The sequence below is a fragment of the Pogoniulus pusillus genome, chromosome 20 (assembly GCF_015220805.1).
Source record: "Pogoniulus pusillus isolate bPogPus1 chromosome 20, bPogPus1.pri, whole genome shotgun sequence".
Lineage (NCBI taxonomy): Eukaryota > Metazoa > Chordata > Aves > Piciformes > Lybiidae > Pogoniulus > Pogoniulus pusillus.
The window spans coordinates 7,897,485-7,915,937 of record NC_087283.1 but is presented as its reverse complement, the minus strand read 5'-3'; the positions used below and the strand labels follow the sequence as shown (position 1 = coordinate 7,915,937).

Here is an 18,453-nt window from a genome sequence, read left to right as displayed (position 1 = left end):
CCATATATGGTAGGTTCTCCTTCTCCCCTATATATTTATCACTTTGGATGGCCTATCTCTTGGCAGCTCTCTGAGCTTTGAGTGCCAATTTGATATTTTGCTTCTATATATGGTGAAGGGAGCAAGGGAAGGCTGTGTTTGGAAGATATGCTGTGAATTCACCCCAGTATGCAGTGGGAAATGTGTAAATCTAAAAGTGGCTCATAAAATGTAACTGTCCTCAATCAATTTGCAGCACTCTCCACTGGGAGACATCCTAACCAATGTTCTTTTCAAGGCATTCCTGCTTCTTTTCCAGGACTTGCTGTTCTGCTTCCTACTTAAAGCTTTGCCCAACAGACTTTTTATTGCCTTACCCCAGACTCCTCTTATCAGTCTGTTGAATTACTGCCCTCTCCTACCCCAGACTGGGATTTGCTTTGAGGAACTGATTGCAGAGCTTTTGGAAGGTGAACCATTGCAAGAATATGGCCTTCTCCTCAATTCAGGACCAACTACAAATGTTGTAGTGACAATGCAACAGCTTTCCGTGACGTGGCCCCTTGGGATGCTCCAAGAGCATTTCCTGACCAAGTGGACTCTGAGGCACACACCATAAAATGACAAAACTTTTTACAGTAGGCTATTAGCAATAGCCTGTGATGATGACTTTAATCACCTGGAATTTCCTCATTAGTGTAACTGGATTAATCATTAAGTTTGTATCTGCAGAGAGCAGAGCCACCCAGCTTGGTTTGCTCTGGTGATAAAAGCCTGCCTCGTTATGTAGCTGATTTGGCCTCCTCCAACCAATTGCCACACAACTGTGGACAAAAAAAAAGCAACAAAAGACTTATCTCAAGTGCAGAGAGCATTTTTTTTTCTCCTATCTTGATGGGGCTCTTGAGGAAGGATGGAGATAGGTTTCCCTTGCAGTCTTATGTCACACAAGGACCCAGGCAGAGCAACAAATGACAGTGTCTCCTGAAAGTTAAAAGCTCTTCTGCAGCCTTGATAATGACCCCAGGTGTTCCCACAGGTCCAGCACAGAATTACAGCATCACTTCAGTTGAAAAGGACCTTTAAGATCATTGGATTCAAACATCCACTCAGCACCACAACAGCCATTAACTCATGTCCCCAGAAGTCACATCTACACATTTTCTTAACACCTGCAGGGATGGTGACTCTATCACCTCCCTGGGCATCTTGTTCCAATGCTTGGCCAAAGCATCAGCAATAACTGGTCCTCTCCAGTAGCAAAAGCTGGGTTTACTTTCCAAGACACAGCCAAGTGTTGATAGAGGTTTTTCCATTTCCCCCACTTCATTTACATGGCAGCATAAAGAACTTTGCTAGGACATGTCACCGGGGAAAAGAGGCTACAAATTTTCTGTTCCCCAGCCAGCAGCTTCTCACTACTGATTTGGGTGCTGGGAGGATGCTGGATCTGTTTCACATGTGCTGCTTCCATCTGCAAACCCCCCATGACAGCAGCAACTCTGTTCTCACTGAAAATTAAGACCATTCAGTAGAAAGACCTAAGATTTGAGCATCAACACTTCCCACAGCATTTTATCTTGCATTTTGTTTAGTTACCCCAAATTATAAAGCTCCTTTGTGTTCCAGTTCCAAAGTTTCACCAGGAACAATTTCCTGCATTGCTGGTGAAAGCAAGGGCTGCCAATATCTCTTTGTACTTTAACCCACCAGAAAAACCCAGCAGATAATCTTATAAAGACACAATCCAAGGCAATATAAGACTGCTGAGCAGACAAAAAATTACAATCAAAATGTGTTTAAAGTGAGTAAACCCCCCTGAACACAAACCAAGGCTGTGGCTCTTACAGACTCTCAATTAAAACAACAACATCAGAATCATTCCCCTTGAACTCTTCATGTCACAGCTTTGCTCTCCGTGCCAAAGCAAACTTTCACATGTCTTCCTGGGATCATGCAAGTGTCAACACTATTCTGGGGCAATGCCACAGTGAATCAGGCCATTACACAGACCAGCCAAGCATTTTTTTATTCATCTCAGCTTGGACTATCAGCTCCTTACTGCCTGAGCACTGAGCAAATCAACGGCTCAGAGAAGGTGCTAAAAGACCAGAGGGCACTTTGCAGGGAATGCAGAGTGGGAATGGGGCAAAATGCTTCACTTTCTTTTAGAGAGCATATTTAAGCAGACATAGTTGGAGCACAAGTGCCCCTTGGGCTGTTAAGGTGCCACTCTAGACGTGAAGCCAAAATGCTCTCTAGAAGCTTGAGTCTCTCTCTAGCTCTTGTCTCATTCAGATTAATTATTTCTCAGCTAGGGCTAGGGTTAATTCGCAGCATTCCCTCCTGGAGAGCATCCTACAAGGTCAGGCTTCTAGGGAAAAGCCTTTGCCCAAGTTCTCCCTGCACAGCAGGCATGTTTCTCTTGCCAGCCCTCCAGGCTGAGAAACAGTGCAGCCAACAGGACCAGGGCAGAGATCACTCCCCTGTACTCAACACTGGTAAGGCTTCAAGTCACTCATTCCAAGAAAGACACTGAGGTGCTGACATGTGACCAGAGAAGGGCAACAAAGCTGGTGTGGGGTCTGGATAAGAGCTCTGGTGAGGAGCAGCTGAGAGAACTGAGGTTGATGGAGAAATTGAGCCTCTGCAGGCACCTCCTCACTCTCTACAACTCCCTGAAAGGAGACTGGAGCTTGGTGGGAGTTGGTCTCTTCCCCCAAGCAACAAGTGATAGGACAAGAGGAAATGGCCTTAAGTTGCACCAGGCAAGGTTTAGACTGGACATAAGGAATAATTTCTTCACCAAAAGGGTTGTCACTCCCTGAGTCAGATGTCCCAGGGCAGCGGAGTTCCCATCTCTGGAGGAGCTTCAAAGCTCTGTAGATGTGATACCGAGGGACATGGTTTAGTGGTGACCTGGCAATGCTGGGTTGATGGTTGGATTCCATGATCTTACAGGTCTTGTGCAAAGAAAATGTTTCTATGATTCCATGATTTCTCAGCATCAATACCTCTCCCTTCATAGCATTTCTCATAGCCACCTTAAATTGCTTTTTTCCCCCATCTAGTTCCACCTGCTTTGCTCCCAGTCTTACCCCCTCATAAAAACCTAAACACTTTCATCACACCCTATTAGTGAAGCAGCCCAGAAAAAGGTTAACTAAACCCTCTAGGAAGTGGCCACATGCTTTTTTTTTTCCTCTGCTATTTCCCTCCCAAATCACAGTTCTTGCCCCCCCATTTATGAAACAATACCCAGGGGGTACAGCAGGAAATGGAGCTCGAGATTCATTAAAGGACTCTAATCCTTTTGCGTCAGTACAAATCAGGAAACAATGCCAGCCTGGGCTGCTGCTCCTCACCTAATACCCCTGTAATCACAAGGGTAGGCTGAGGTAGTTTTGTCCTGGGTAAAAGAGAGGAAGCTATTTCCCATTTCCTGCAGGTCAGAGCGTGCAGAGAGGCAGGCAGGGTGGTGGGGTGGCAGCTGCTTGCTGAATTGGCATGTGAGCTGATCTAGCCTAACTTGTTCGTGTAGCTCTGCCTTCCAAAAATTCAGTCTCAAAGGAAATAAAACATAGATGTGTGGAGGGTTGTTGGTTGCTTTTTTTTTTAAATGGAATTGTTTTCCAAATTCCTTGCCCCAAAATTATCATATGATTTTTCTCAGGAGTCTGCAAAAGCTCAGTGGTGGCTCCTAGACAGAGGTTCACAATCTGACAGCTGTAAGAGCTTTCCAAAAGCAGGTTCTTACAGTCTAGGCACTAGTCAGGGAGCTGCCATTTCTGAACACAACCTCCAAGGGGGGAGAAAGGGGGGAAGAAATGAGGAAAGTAAAAAGAAAAAATGGGGGAAAAATATACAAGATGGGGGTAAAAAAACGGGGAGAGGGATAAAAAAGAAAGGGGGGAAATAAAGGAAAAGGTAGAAGAAAAAAGAGAGAAAATTTATTAAAATAGGAGGGGAAAGAGAGGGGGGAAATGACAAAAAGAGGAAGAAAAGGAAGAAAAAGGAGAGGAAACAGAGGGTGAAAAGAGAACAGAAACAGAGGGTGAAAAGAGAACCAAAAAGAAAGAAAAATGTTAGAAAAGAGAGAAAAAAATACAGAAAATATACAAGGGAAAAAGGAGAAGAAATATGTGAAAAATAGGGAAAATATAAGAAAGAAGTACCTAGCAATGGAAAAACATTGAAATTGGAAATGGAAACATGGGATTTTTAGAGGCCTAATATGAAGAGATTTCCAAAAAGTGCCTCTGTCTAACTTTACCATCAAGACTCTGCTCATTTCCACCCAGTTTAGAAAACCAAACCAACCACGCCAGCTCACACACTTGCTTCCCACTGCTTGGTGCTGTGTCTCAACAGCCCAGAAACCCCCAGAAAGAGGGAAGGGAGGAGAATGTCTATTTTTGCCAAATATATGCTGTGATAGTAATACAATAAAAGTGCTTTGATGCTCATCTGATACTCCACTTTGATCCCAAAGCACCTTGCAAAGGCAGGGAAGTGCTCCCATCATTTCCCAGCCATGTCCCTAAGGCATGGAGCAGGTGAGTGACCTATCCAAGTCCATAAGGATAAATCAGTGCTGGGGAGTGGGTAAGCTTCTCACACCCACTGACCCAAACCTGTCCTCATAGCTATTGGTGCTACTTCTTCCCTCATCCCCACACTGCTCAGGAAATATCTTCCCTAAATCACAGGGTCTGACTCTGGCTCTCCAAGGCACACAGCATGGCACACAGGGCCATCGGGGAGAGAAGAGCATACTCACATCTGCATAAACGTTTGTGCCAAACACTGGTGCCCAGTAGGATGGTTCATCTTTGCAGTGGGCTGGACAATAAATCCTAGAAAACAATGCATTCATGTTTATTCTCCACGTCAAGGCTCAACAGGAAAGCAAGCTGCATTCTTGGGAGATTTCAAGTGCCTGCATCTGGTCTGCAGGTGGCAACAGCGAATTTCATTATTCGTTCCCCTCGGGTGACATTTGGTGGTTGCTGCAGAGCTGCAAGCAGAGGGGTTTAGAGCAGCAAATTGCCTGTTTATGGCATTTTCAAAGGGGCTCCCCTAAGCTGCTGCACAGCGCTGGGCATGCAATCGTTTGCATGTGTTTGTGCCCCACACCTGCACAGTGCTGGGCATGCAATCGTGTGCATGTGTTTGTGCCCCACACCTGCACAGCACTGGGCATGCAATCGTTTGCATGTGTTTGTGCCCCACATCTGCACAGTGCTGGGCATGCAATCGTTTGCATGTGTTTGTGCCCCACACCTGCACAGCGCTGGGCATGCAATCGTTTGCATGTGTTTGTGCCCCACACCTGCACAGCACTGGGCATGCAATCGTTTGCATGTGTTTGTGCCCCACACCTGCACAGCGCTGGGCATGCAATCGTTTGCATGTGTTTGTGCCCCACACCTGCACAGCGCTGGGCATGCAATCGTTTGCATGTGTTTGTGCCCCACACCTGCACAGTGCTGGGCATGCAATCGTTTGCATGTGTTTGTGCCCCACACCTGCACAGCGCTGGGCATGCAACCGTTTGCATGTGTTTGTGCCCCACACCTGCACAGCACTGGGCATGCAATCGTTTGCATGTGTTTGTGCCCCACACCTGCACAGCGCTGGGCATGCAATCGTTTGCATGTGTTTGTGCCCCACACCTGCACAGTGCTGGACATGCAGTCGTTTGCATGTGTTTGTGCCCCACACCTGCACAGCGCTGGGCATGCAACCGTTTGCATGTGTTTGTGCCCCACACCTGCACAGCACTGGGCATGCAATCGTTTGCATGTGTTTGTGCCCCACACCTGCACAGCACTGGGCATGCAATCGTTTGCATGTGTTTGTGCCCCACACCTGCACAGTGCTGGACATGCAGTCGTTTGCATGTGTTTGTGCCCCACACCTGCACGAAGCAGCTTTCTAGAGCAAACGTCTTCCATGGTTTAGGGTGGAAAGGAGAACCACATCCAAAACTCAGCAAGCACAGGGGAATAAAGGCAGAGTGCGCAGTTGCAGCTCATCTCCAGGGGTGTGCTGCCTGATTTGGATGTTACTGATTCTGTCTCTGCTATACCAGGTGCTATTCTCTTCAGTTTTTATACAGTGCTCACACTAGGCTGAGGCTTTCACACAAGGATAGCTTTGCTATCAGCTAGTTGTGACACTGAACCTCATGTTTGGACCTGGCCATGGTTCATCACCAGATGCTGCTGGAAATGGCTCATTATTATCTTTTTTCTTTACCTGCTTCCTCTATATATGAATTTTCCATCACCATGGCACAGTGGCAGCAGGAAATGCACTATTCCCAACCCCTCCTCCAGTTCATCTGGTAAAGCCCTCCCCATTCCCCCTAACCCTCAAATTTGGGGACCTCAGCATCTTCCATCCCCAGAGCAGAGCAGAACATAGGTGGGCTTGTGTTACCTTGGGCAATGGGTGCTTGGCTTTTTGAACTGGCACAGATCCGCTACTGTAGTGTAACAATCCAGCGTCTGTGCTGCAAAAATAAACGTGGAGAGGCAAATTACTACACCTAATATCTCAGGCAGCTGCAGAAAACACAAGTCAGAACCACACGAGGCATCTGGTGAGACTCATGTCCAGATGAGAGCACATGCAGAGCTCTTCCAGTGACTGGCTCCCAGGAGAGGGCTGGCCAGCTCTCCAGTAGAAATTCTGTTACTATAAGGTCATAATGTGGCCTTAAAAAGGTCACAGCTTTCAAAAGAGAAAAGCAGCTGATCCCCAAGGTGGTGTATTTTTGCTCCAGCTCCAGATGTGCAGTCCAAATGACCTGACACATACAGTGCTGCCTGAAAGTGACTCAAGCAGAGCTAATGAAAACGATGCTATGTGTAGGAGCAGGAATTGTTCAAAGGCACTGAGGAAGTGGCAACTGTTTAAAAAGTAGAGCTCCACAGTATTTATTTGTATGCTTAGCACAGGTACAGTGACTCACCCTTACAAACTGGTTGTTTTGTGTTTCATGATGCTATTAGGTACTATTCTCTTCAGTGTTTATACAGTGCTCACACTGGACTGAAGCTTCCATGCAAGGGTGGTTCATCTTCCATCACTTTACTATCAGTAAGTTGGTACACTCTAGCTGATATTTGGACCCAACTATGATCCATCACCAAGCGATGCTGCTGGAAATGGCCCACTAGCACCTTTGTCTGAATCTTCCTCTTAGATCCCCTACAGTAAAATGAAGTGGTTGATGGTGGAATTGCCCATAGTGGCTGATGCTGAACCATTTGATATGACCACTTCAAAGGAGGACCAGCACTGTCCAGGGTTTAGTTGTGGTGCTGAACTGTTTGATATGACCACTTCAAAGGAGGACCAGCACTGTCCAGGGTTTAGTTGTGGTGCTGAACTGTTTGATATGACCACTTCAAAGGAGGACCAGCACTGTCCAGGGTTTAGTTGTGGTGCTGAACTGTTTGATATGACCACTTCAAAGGAGGACCAGCACTGTCCAGGGTTTAGTTGTGGTGCTGAACTGTTTGATATGACCACTTCAAAGGAGGACCAGCACTGTCCAGGGTTTAGTTGTGGTGCTGAACTGTTTGATATGACCACTTCAAAGGAGGACCAGCACTGTCCAGGGTTTAGTTGTGGTGCTGAACTGTTTGATATGACCACTTCAAAGGAAGACCAGCACTGTCCAGGGTTTAGTTGTGGTGCTGAAGCATTTGATACAGCCACTTAAAAGGACAAAGAGCATTGTAAGCAATGAGGTTTTCAAGTGTCCTATTGTTTCACTGTGAGGGTGACAGAAGACTGGAACAGGCTGCCCAGGGGGGTTGTGGAGTTCTGTCTGGAGATATTTAGAACCTGCCTGGGTGTATTGCTGTGTTATCTGGTATAGGTGATCCTGCTCTGGCAGAAGGGTTGGACTGAATGAGCTTTTGAGGTCCCTTCCAGCCCCTGACGCTCTGTGATAAAACACTATCAATAATGGTTTCTTCTCAGCTTTCAACACTTACTTGTGACTTTGGAAACCATGAATGCATTTGAAGGTTTACTCTTTCTGTAAAACAAGCAAACAAAAACATTGATTACCAAACAAGCATCCCAGAATTGCTTTTATCACAATGCCTGCATGTGATCACCTGCTTCTACATAAAGCAGGTAACCAAAAGCTTTTTGAGGAAGGCAGTACCTAAAAGACTCCACTCCATTCCTGGTAGACTTCACAAAGGCTGGTATCCTTCCCTTCCTTGTGATATCCACCAGGCCTCCTTTATTGTCCAGGATGCCATAGTGAATTGCAGCACGACATATGCTTGATGACTGACAAGAGCACAAACACAAACAGCAAGTGAAGCAAACCTCCTTCTCGGAGCGACGCTGACCGACCACTGAGCCGACGGGGAAGAAGAAATGAAACCACCACCAACACGCCAAGGGGAAAATCAGCTGAGGACACTCCTTTGGAATCTAGTTGTTAAATCTTACTCTCCCAACACAGCCTTTTTTTTTTTCCTTTTTGTTGTTATTAGTTTAAGCACTGCCTGGTTGAATGGCAAAGCTCTCTTTAAATAAGAAATCCACACAGTTAGATGCAATTTAGAAGAAAGCAGTGCTGGAAATTGATGTCCAGTAGGAAATATTTCCAGTTCCAGTAGGAAATATTTCCAGTTCCCAAGAAAATATCCAAGCCCAAACTATTTCTGCTGAAACCACTTGGAGAAGGTGACTGTCTGCAGTTGCAGTTGTCGCAGGCGAAGAAGTATCGTGGGGGATACAATCTCCCCAGCAGCAAGAATGGGAAAACAGAAGCTGCCCTTTACCTCCAATCTTTCTTCACCCTCAAAGCAGTTTTGGTGGGGAAACAGCACCATGTTTTACTTATACATGATTTAGAAGTTGTCATTAAAATTCAGGATCCAGCAAATCAGCCCCAAATGTTATTTAGCTACAAGGTTTAGTGGTGGTTTTGGTACAGAATTTCTGTCACCCACAGCTGCCCACACTAAAGAGGTCTTTGTAAGAGCTGTCTATTCATCTCTGTCCCTCACTTCCCATGGGCTTCCTTGCACATTAAGGGCACTCATGACCAAATCACATCCAGAATCACTTTGTCCTCCTAGACTGTTGGCTTCCCCCCACCCCCCCTTTTTTTTTTCATCACTATGATGAGAAAAATGAAGACAATCTCCATTAGGACCCTTTTACATCACCACAACAGGAGAATGCACAAAGCCAAATTACAGTAGAATTTCTGCTATTACCACTAACTCCCCACAAATTACATCTAGGAGCTATTAAAAGGTACTTACACTCTCATAATAAAAGGTTCCAAAGATCTTTCCTTTACTGTACAAGCAGCCAGCTGGGCACAAATACCTAGTGAAGATATATATCTTTGAGGGTGGTGAAAAACACAATTCAAGAAAAGCAGACTTTGCCTCTCTTTCATTTAAGAGTCATTCCTTTCATTGCATGTAACTCTCCCCTTTCAAAACAGGATTGTGAAATAGCTACTTTTTAGAACAGTTTCTCCACCCTCCTTAAAAGCCTGACCAATATTTAGATTCTGTGGATTTGGGTTTTCTCCAAGTGATAAACTGTCCTGTTCTTTGCAGAAACCTTAACCAGAAGTTCTTGACTGGCTGGAAGGGAACAAGCCATGAATTATTGGTCTGGCTTGGACAGTGGTGGAATGCATGAAAAAGGTTCAGAAATTACTCTGACCCTCCCCCCCCCCCCCCCCAAAAAAAAAATGCATTCAAATATTTTGGGCACCTGAAAGTGTGGCTCATTACAGCTGAATGAAATAAACTGTGTCACCTTGCTGCTAGCCTTGACTGCAGGCTTTCTATTAGGAGAAATTAAGGCACTTTCAATTTAAAACAGAAAAAAAACCCCAACAATTACTTTAAAGAGATCTACCTAGTCACCAAAAATAAAACCCCACAACAACCAAAAAACCCCAAACCAAACAATAAAAACCCAACCCTATTGCATGGCCAATTCTGTTTGCAGGCACTGGACAGTTTTTAGCCCATTTTTTTACTGCAGCACTTCAAGAAGTGTTAATTCTATGTAGCAACACGACAAGGGGCAGTGGTTTTAAGCTAGAGAAGGGGAGATTTAGATGGGAAATCAGGAAGAAATTCTTTACTGTGAGGGTGGTGGAATACTGGCACAAGTTGCCCAGGCAGGTGGTGGAGGCTTCATCCCTGAAGACATTCAAGGGAAGGCTTGACAGGGCCCTGAGCAACCTGACTTAGTTGAGAATGCTCCTGCTCAGTACAGGGGGAGTTTGGACTGGATGACCTTTAAAGGTCCTTTCCAACCCCATGAGTTCTGTGACTCTAAGGTAAAACACTACCTGTTGCATGTTGAGCCTCTGCATTTGTCTCTCATCTTGGTTTCACAGGTAATGACTTGTGCTGGGGAGGAAAAAAAAGATGAAATGAGTGTTTTGAAAAGGAAAAAGACCACCACAGCCTGCTCTCAAGCTATGAAGATGAGCAACCACCATGCACCTTTCCTAGAGGTCTTCAGTGCAGCAAAGATAGAAACCTTATCACAGACCAACCCAGCCTGAAGCAGTTGGTGCCTCTTTAGCTCTTCACTTAAGACAGGTGTCTTTGGAAATATTGTGAAGGAAGGAACATCTGACAGCTATAGGCTTTGATTTACAGCCTGAGGTCTGCAGCCAGAGTTCTCATTCTCCATTTAATTACAGACTCTCGAGATGCTAGTAGATAAGCTTGAAAAGGATGTGTTGGCTTGCCTCACCTTCTGTGCACATTAAGTCTTTTTTAATTAACAGCCATTAGAAAATGACAGAGGAAGTACTCCAAAAATAACTTCAGAAGTCTTCCCAAGCATTAAAAAAAAAAGAGAGAGAGAAAAACTATAGGGGAAAAAAAAAGAAAGAGAAGCTGCAATGAGGGCAAATGCTGAGCATGGAGGAGTCTAAATGGGAAATTAAACCAGTGTTTCCTAAACTGAGGGGCCTTAGGTTCATTGATACTTCCTTGAGGTGACTTAAAAGAACAAGTAGCTATTGCAGATTGGCTTGCAGAAGGTTTAAGTGGCTTTGGAAAGTTTTCCTCCTTGCTTCAGGCAGGCTTCTGCTGTAATTAACAGAATTTTCACACAGATTGCCTCCTCCTCTACTCAAATATCCTCCCAGGTATTTTTTTTTCCCTGAGCCTCCTCACTGCTTTCCACATCTTTCCCCATAAAGACACTCTGTGCTGGGTTAGGAACCGGCTGGAGGGACGGACCCAGAGAGTGGTGGTGAATGGTGCCACATCCAGCTGGCGGCTGTCACTAGTGGTGTCCCTCAGGGATCAGTGCTGGGCCCCATCCTCTTTAACATCTTCATAGATGATCTGGATGAGGGCATGGAGTCAGTCATCAGCAAGTTTGCAGATGACACTAAGCTGGGGGCAGATGTGGCTGGGTTGGAGGGCAGAAGGGCTCTGCAGTGGGACCTTAACCACCTGGACAGATGGGCAGAGTCCAATGGGATGGGGTTCAATAGCTCCAAGTGCCAGGTGCTGCACTTTGGCCACAGCAACCCCATGCAGAGATACAGGCTGGGGTCAGAGTGGCTGGAGAGCAGCCAGACAGAGAGGGATCTGGGGGTACTGATTGATACCCGCCTGAACATGAGCCAACAGTGTGCCCAGGTGGCCAAGAGAGCCAGTGGCATCCTGGCCTGCATCAGGAATGGTGTGGTCAGCAGGAGCAGGGAGGTCATTCTGTCCCTGTACTCTGCACTGGTTAGACCACACCTTGAGTACTGTGTTCAGTTCTGGGCCCCCCAGTTTAGGAGGGACATTGAGATGCTTGAGCGTGTCCAGAGAAGGGCGACGAGGCTGGGGAGAGGCCTTGAGCACAGCCCTACGAGGAGAGGCTGAGGGAGCTGGGATTGGTTAGCCTGGAGAAGAGGAGGCCCAGGGGAGACCTTATTGCTGTCTACAACTACCTGAGGGGTGGTTGTGGCCAGGGGGAGGTTGCTCTCTTCTCTCAGGTGGCCAGCACCAGAACAAGAGGACACAGCTTCAGGCTGTGCCAGGGGAAATTTAGGCTGGAGGTGAGGAGAAAGTTCTTCACTGAGAGAGTCATTGGACACTGGAATGGGCTGCCCGGGGAGGTGGTGGAGTCGCCGTCCCTGGAGCTGTTCAAGGCAGGACTGGACGTGGCACTTGGTGCCATGGTCTAGCCTTGAGCTCTGTGGTAAAGGGTTGGACTTGATGATCTGTGAGGTCTCTTCCAACCCTGATAATACTGTGATACTGTGATACTTTAAAGCTCACAGGAGCTGAAAAGGAAAGAGGCTGTCTTACTCATGTAGGACTCTGGGATGGTCTTCTTGGGCTTGACAGGTTTGTTGCTCCTGGGTTCTGGAGGGTAGAACCGCACCGGCATTTGCTCGGCAGGCTGTGAAATCTCCACTTCGTTGGTCTCGTCTGTCTCAGCTATGATGGGATCTTCATAGTGGTGATCTTGGGAAGAGAGGGGGGTTGAAAATAATTACAGCATGTTCACATTGATGAGGAAGTCCAACAGGGTCCTGTATTGAGGGAGGTGATGTGGTTTGACAGAGACCTACTTTAGGACAGTTGGGAGCTCAAAAAACGCCTGTTAAAGGCAGCGCAGGGCAGGTGTGGCACTGGGAGTGGAGATCTGCTCCTCTCGCACTCCTCTGTCCGTTTAGAGCATCCTGCAGCAAAGGTTTGCAAAGCTCCCTACCATTTAGTGGGGGGGGGTGGGGAAAGGGGAGTTTTAATATCCCTGTTTCCCATAGAGCTCTTCCCATCAGGAGGAAAGCAGAAATTTGCTAAAGGAGCTGTGCAAAGAGAGGGCTCTAGGATTTGAGAATGTGGCTGCAAACTTTTCTTCTCCCAGTTGGGTTTGCACTTCAAACCAGCCCATGAGCTTCAGCCCAGCCTCTGGTAGAGCGTGGGGTCTTGGGACAGTGTGATCCTGGCTTTAGTGTCTGTGGTGGCTTTATTCTTCTCTGTACCTCTGCTGGAGAACAAGCTGCCTGCTGTTGCAGCTGGGCAAAGGGCTTTGGGAAACAGTGCCAATAAAATTCATTCCACTTGGCCAGTCCAGCCAGAAACCCTGTGCTGCTCTTGTCCTCAGCAACGAGGAGAGGAATGATGCAAACAAATGGATGAAGGATGGTGGCTCCAAGAGGAATTCCTCCCTCTTGCTGTCCCACTGAGGCATCCCCTCCCCTCTCTTCACTTGCACCCTAGGGTCCTCCCCCCAAAACTGGAATTCTGAGGAGGCTAAATGCACCCTTGCAGCAAAATAAGCCTCTACTTAGGGCAACTCTCCAAGGAACCTGTCTGTTTTTAAAAGCCCAGCTCTCTGTGAAGCAAAACACATGGGAGAAGGAAAAAGCTGTCAGTGCACGATGCCAGGCAATGCTGTGTGCTGGGGCACAGCACTATGTCATTGGAGGGTTCAGCAGCAGTGTCTCACTCTATTGACCTTTCTTTTCCACAGATAGGAATAACCATCCACAATCCCCTGCTTTCCTCCAAGAGACAGGAATTGCTGTACTCATTTTGCAGCCATGAAAACCAAGGTGGGGAGAGAGGGAAACTCTCTGTGTCCCTGGCCCCTGAAGGAGCAGGGCAGGCAGCCAAGCTCTGCCCACCCACATTGCGTCTGGTAAGCACTGGAGAACATTCCCTTCCCAAACAAACCCCGTGGGGACTGCTCCTGCCCACAGCCTGCCAGTGCCCAAAATCCTGCCGGGGCTCCCGAGCCAAACCCATGGAAGCTCAGAGCAGCCTCCCCCTGTCCAAGTGCATGCTCTGATTTTCACTGGGGAAAACTCACTGGATCCCAGCTCCATATTTTAAGCAGTTCAGGGCTTTTTGGTTTCAGCAGCAGCTACTGATATACCACAGGTCATGGTGTCAAAATGTTAAGCATGGTTCATTAAAAGGTGCATAAATCTGCTTCTAATTAAACGTTTCCAGCCTTTTTCCACCTTCCAGGAGGTGTCTCAGGCTCTCCAGCACATACCTTTGTAGCAGAGGTTGTTCTGGCAGCCTCCTCCATAGCTTGGTGGGCACTCAGAGCAGGGACGACCTGTCTTGTATGGGGCTTCTCCAATCCAGTTGCCCCTGCAAGCACAGGAGCGATGTGGACCTGTCAGACACCCACTCACCCAAGCCCCCAGAACCACCTGGTGCTAAGGGAATTGAGAAAGTGAGTAGGTTTGGTAGAATCACAGAATCATTAAGGCTGGAAAAGACCTCTAACATCACCGAGTCCAACTGTCAACTCAACATCACCATGGCCATTAAACCATGTCCTCAAGTGCCATGTCTACATCATTTATGAACACCTTCAGGTATGGTGACCTCACCACCTCTCTGAGCAGCCTATTCCACTGCCTGACCACTCTTCCAGTAAAGAAATTCTAATCCTAATATCTAGCCTAAACCTCCCGTGGAACAACTGGAGCCTATTTCGTCTTGTCTGCTGTGCTCATCCTTGGATGGGAGCTTTAAATGGGGAGAAGACAGCCTTAGAGTGCCAAGTGAAGAAAGCAAGCACTGGACAAATGGAGGCCTCATATCTCTTGGTCATCAGAGCTACAGGTGTCCCATCATTTTCTGCAGCACTCCCAGGCAACAGCCTGGGACAGGCTGGAGCACAGCTCTTATCTTTTCAGAGACACTGTATTTTCAGGGGCTCTGAATAACCTGATTTAGTTGGGAATATTCCTGCTTACTCCACGTGGGTTGCACTACATGACCCTTAAAAGCTCCCTTCCAACCCTACAGATTCTAGGATTCCGTTTTTCCATCTGGAATTGTTTTCAAGCAGAAAACCACTGCAAATCACAGGATCATAAAATCAAGCTGGTTGGAAGAGACCTCCAAGATCATCCAGTCTAACCTAGCACCCAGCCCTGTCATGGTCATCTAGACCATGTCACTAAATGCCTCAGCCAGGCTTTTCTTGAACACCCCCAGGGATGGTGACTCCACCACCTCCCTGGGCAGCCCATTCCAACACCAATCACTCTCTCTGGGAAGAACTTCCTCCTAACATCCAGCCTAGACTTTCCCTGGCACAACTTGAGACTGTGTCCCCTTGTTCTGTTGCTGGTTGCCTGGGAGAAGAGACCAACTCCCACCTGGCTACAATGTCCCTTCAGGTAGTTGTAGACAGCAATGAGTTCACCCCTGAGCCTCCTCTTCTCCAGGCTGCACAATCCCAGCTCCCTCAGCCTCTCCTCAGTCCCTCGTGCCAGGTCACTTTGCACTCTCTCCTCACCCAACCAGGCCATCTCCAAGTTCCCAGTTTTGCCTTTTAGGCTGCAGAAACCTTACCCTGTCCCAGAGCAACTAAGCAAAGACTAAACAACCAGCCTAGGATAAGCTTTGTAAGGAAAATGTTGCTCCTCACTTATCTCTAAGATGCAACTTGTAAGGTTTTATTTAAATGAATTTTGTGCAGTGACACTTCTACATTAAGCTCCAATACAAGTACTGTGATCTTGCACACACAGAAGTAGATCAATGGATGACTGCATATTGCTTAAGCTATCCAGAGACAGAAGCTCTTTTTTGTCACTCTGTGCTGCAGACTTTAGGGGCTGAGATGGTTGGAGAAGCCAGAGTTCAGCCCATGGCTACAAACCTTTGGGTTATTGCTCTTTCAGCTGTCTCCACCTATAAGGCTAGATGAGGACAATGTGCACTGAAGCCAGAGAGAAAAGATCAAGTAGAAACTGCAGAGTATTTTTCCATCCAGCAGCCCTGAATGAATGATGTGTAAAAAGCCCAGCCTGCTGCAGGGGCTCCATGGGATGATCTCTTATGAGGAGCAGGTTATTTAACCCCACTAAACCACAAGCATAATGTGCTCAGTAACTAAAGCAGGGCAAGGGGCTTAGGCAATCCATGCCTAGGGCTCTGGCTCGATGGTGCTATGAGCTGCCAGCTCTGTACCCACACATCTTGTTCCTCTGTGCTACTCTGCCTTACGATCTCCAGAAGTCAGGGGCTTCCTAAGCTGTGCCATTTGTACAGTGATTTCCCCATTTCATTTTGGGTTTAAATCCTGCAATGGGGATGCTTCACCTGTTAGTCATTAAAGCAGAAAATAGTAGCTGCCATTACAAGGGAGGAAACTTCTCCTGGATGGAGTAATCAAGAAATGTGATTGTCATTTTGAGATTTAATCAAACCATTGAGTTAATTGCACCAGTCGACACTTAGCTATTTCAGTGGGGGGGTTTATGCCATGAGGAGCTCATCTGATTTGGGATTTGACTCTTTGCAGCTCCTTGCAACGGGCCTCAGTTCACTGTGCTTTCAACAGCAACCAGACTGGTTTTACACAACATAATGGGGTCTTTAAACCAGCAGATTTTGCATGGGAAGGGTGAAAATGTGTGATACTGTGGCAGCCTACCTGGCTGGGTACAATGTTGGAGCAGTGCTGAGCAGCATTAATCACCACCCCATCCCCTCCCACCCTCCAGAGCCAGCAAGCCTCACTTGGCAGCACACACCAGTTCCATCCTGGCCATCTCCTGCTCCTCCTTCCCATGGCAAGAACATCAAAGCTCCAGCCTGGCCCCAGCCCCTCATTCAGTTTTCCAGGCAATACTCAGAAGTCTCGAACCAGCTCTGTGCTACTGTCTAAAGAGAAAATTTAAAGCCACAACCACCAGTCTCGACTGCCAGAAATCTCTTCCCCAGATCCCAGGCTAGTTAAGCAACCTGCCAGCTTTGGGAAGGTTGGAGAGAGCCCAGCTCCTCAGCCTTACTTGGGTGAGTAGTTGCAGACCAGGTAGACGGCATTCTCCCAGATTTCCCCCCAGACATTCATCTGCTTGCAGACGTTCACAGCACAGCCAATCTTGTTTGTCGTGGCCCAAACTATCTGCAAGGGCAATGTGGGTGGTTGAAAAGGAGCAAACTGCCCTGCTGCGGGCACACACCTTGACAAGTGGGACGCGGTGGGGAAGCGAGAGTAGAAGTACAAAGGTCCTTCACGTCCTTTACCTGGGTGTAGTGTGTGCACATGGCACCTGTGCACTTCTCTGGGCACCAGGGGTTGCACTCATGAGGGTATGGGTATGTGTAATCCTTCACTTCATCGTACCAGGATTGGACGTGAAAAGCTGGAGACCGATACCTGAAGAAGAAAAGACAGTTTGAAGCACAAAGTTGTGCTCGTTTGAAGCTAGCTAGAATGTTTTGGTGAGAAGAATTAGGCTACAGGCTGTGAGGAGAAAACAATGGTGGTGTCTGCTTCACTGGGCCCCCCAGTTTAGGAGGGACACTGAGATGTTTGAGCGTGTCCAGAGAAGGGCGACGAGGCTGGGGAGAGGCCTTGAGCACAGCCCTACGAGGAGAGGCTGAGGGAGCTGGGATTGGTTAGCCTGGAGAAGAGGAGGCTCAGGGCTGACCTTATTGCTGTCTACAACTGCCTGAGGGGTGGTTGTGGCCAGGAGGAGGTTGCTCTCTTCTCTCAGGTGGCCAGCACCAGAACAAGAGGACACAGCCTCAGGCTGTGCCAGGGGAGATTTAGGCTGGAGGTGAGGAGAAAGTTCTTCACTGAGAGAGTCATTGGACACTGGAATGGGCTGCCCGGGGAGGTGGTGGAGTCGCCGTCCCTGGAGCTGTTCAAGGCAAGGTTGGACGTGGCACTTGGTGCCATGGTCTGGCCTTGAGCTCTGTGGTAAAGGGTTGGACTTGATGATCTGTGAGGTCTCTTCCAACCCTGATGATACTGTGATACTGTGATACTCATAGGCTTGCTGAGATCTAGAAGAACTAGAATGTAAATCTAGGTAACAGAGATGCTGTCTGGGCTTTGGGATGAACTTCTCTCTCTCACCTAACCTTCAGTCTTTGTGACTAATCCACCTGCTTCCTAACCCCCCTTGGCTGACCCTCCAATCCTCCTCGGGCACAAGGCAACATCTGGGATAAGGTAGAGAGGGGTGGGAGAAGGTGGAAGGGTGGTTGAGAGCCTCTCCTGGGGACTCAGGTTTCTGGGAGGGCTGTTGTGTTTCTGTATCACCTTTTATCTTGTATATTCCTGTATCTAGCTGTACATACTGTAAATATCTGCTTGTATATTGTGCTAAGCTGTAAATATAAAGCTTCATTCAATTTCCAGAACCACTGAATCTAGTCTGGGTGATTCCCAAAGTGTGTGGGGGGGGGGGAGTTTGGAGGGACCCAAACCATCACAAAGTTCTAGCAGAAGTTTGCAAACAATGCCTGTAGCCTGCTGTCACCCTGCAAACTCAGATGCTCCAATATAAGTTCTGCTGGGTTTTTTTTTCCTCTCTCAAGGTAAATTCCTTTCATTAAGGTGCTCCTTTAAAAAAAAAAAATCCCAGCAGTATAGTTTAATGAACATAAAAAGAATACCTCACTGATGATGATTTTTTTTTCCCCTCCTGAAGATTCCCAGCCTGGTCTGACT

The 18,453-nt window shown here is 47.4% G+C and overlaps 1 protein-coding gene across 2 annotated transcripts in view; it reads right to left on the bottom strand.

Moving 5' to 3' along the window:
* Nucleotides 1-18,453, bottom strand: part of CRISPLD2 (cysteine rich secretory protein LCCL domain containing 2) — a 41,104-nt gene that overhangs the window by 8,926 nt on the left and 13,725 nt on the right. Inside the window, exons 4-13 of one of the 2 annotated variants that reach the window (XM_064160049.1) lie at nucleotides 17,019-17,151; nucleotides 16,781-16,896; nucleotides 14,017-14,117; nucleotides 12,318-12,476; nucleotides 10,343-10,403; nucleotides 9,288-9,354; nucleotides 8,168-8,298; nucleotides 7,992-8,035; nucleotides 6,424-6,496; nucleotides 4,760-4,835 (exon numbers count right to left, since the gene is read on the bottom strand). In XM_064160049.1, the coding sequence (XP_064016119.1) occupies nucleotides 4,760-4,835; nucleotides 6,424-6,496; nucleotides 7,992-8,035; nucleotides 8,168-8,298; nucleotides 9,288-9,354; nucleotides 10,343-10,403; nucleotides 12,318-12,476; nucleotides 14,017-14,117; nucleotides 16,781-16,896; nucleotides 17,019-17,151 (961 nt within the window). The remainder of the gene's footprint in view (nucleotides 1-4,759; nucleotides 4,836-6,423; nucleotides 6,497-7,991; nucleotides 8,036-8,167; nucleotides 8,299-9,287; nucleotides 9,355-10,342; nucleotides 10,404-12,317; nucleotides 12,477-14,016; nucleotides 14,118-16,780; nucleotides 16,897-17,018; nucleotides 17,152-18,453) is intronic. The other variant, XM_064160050.1, reaches the window with a different exon arrangement.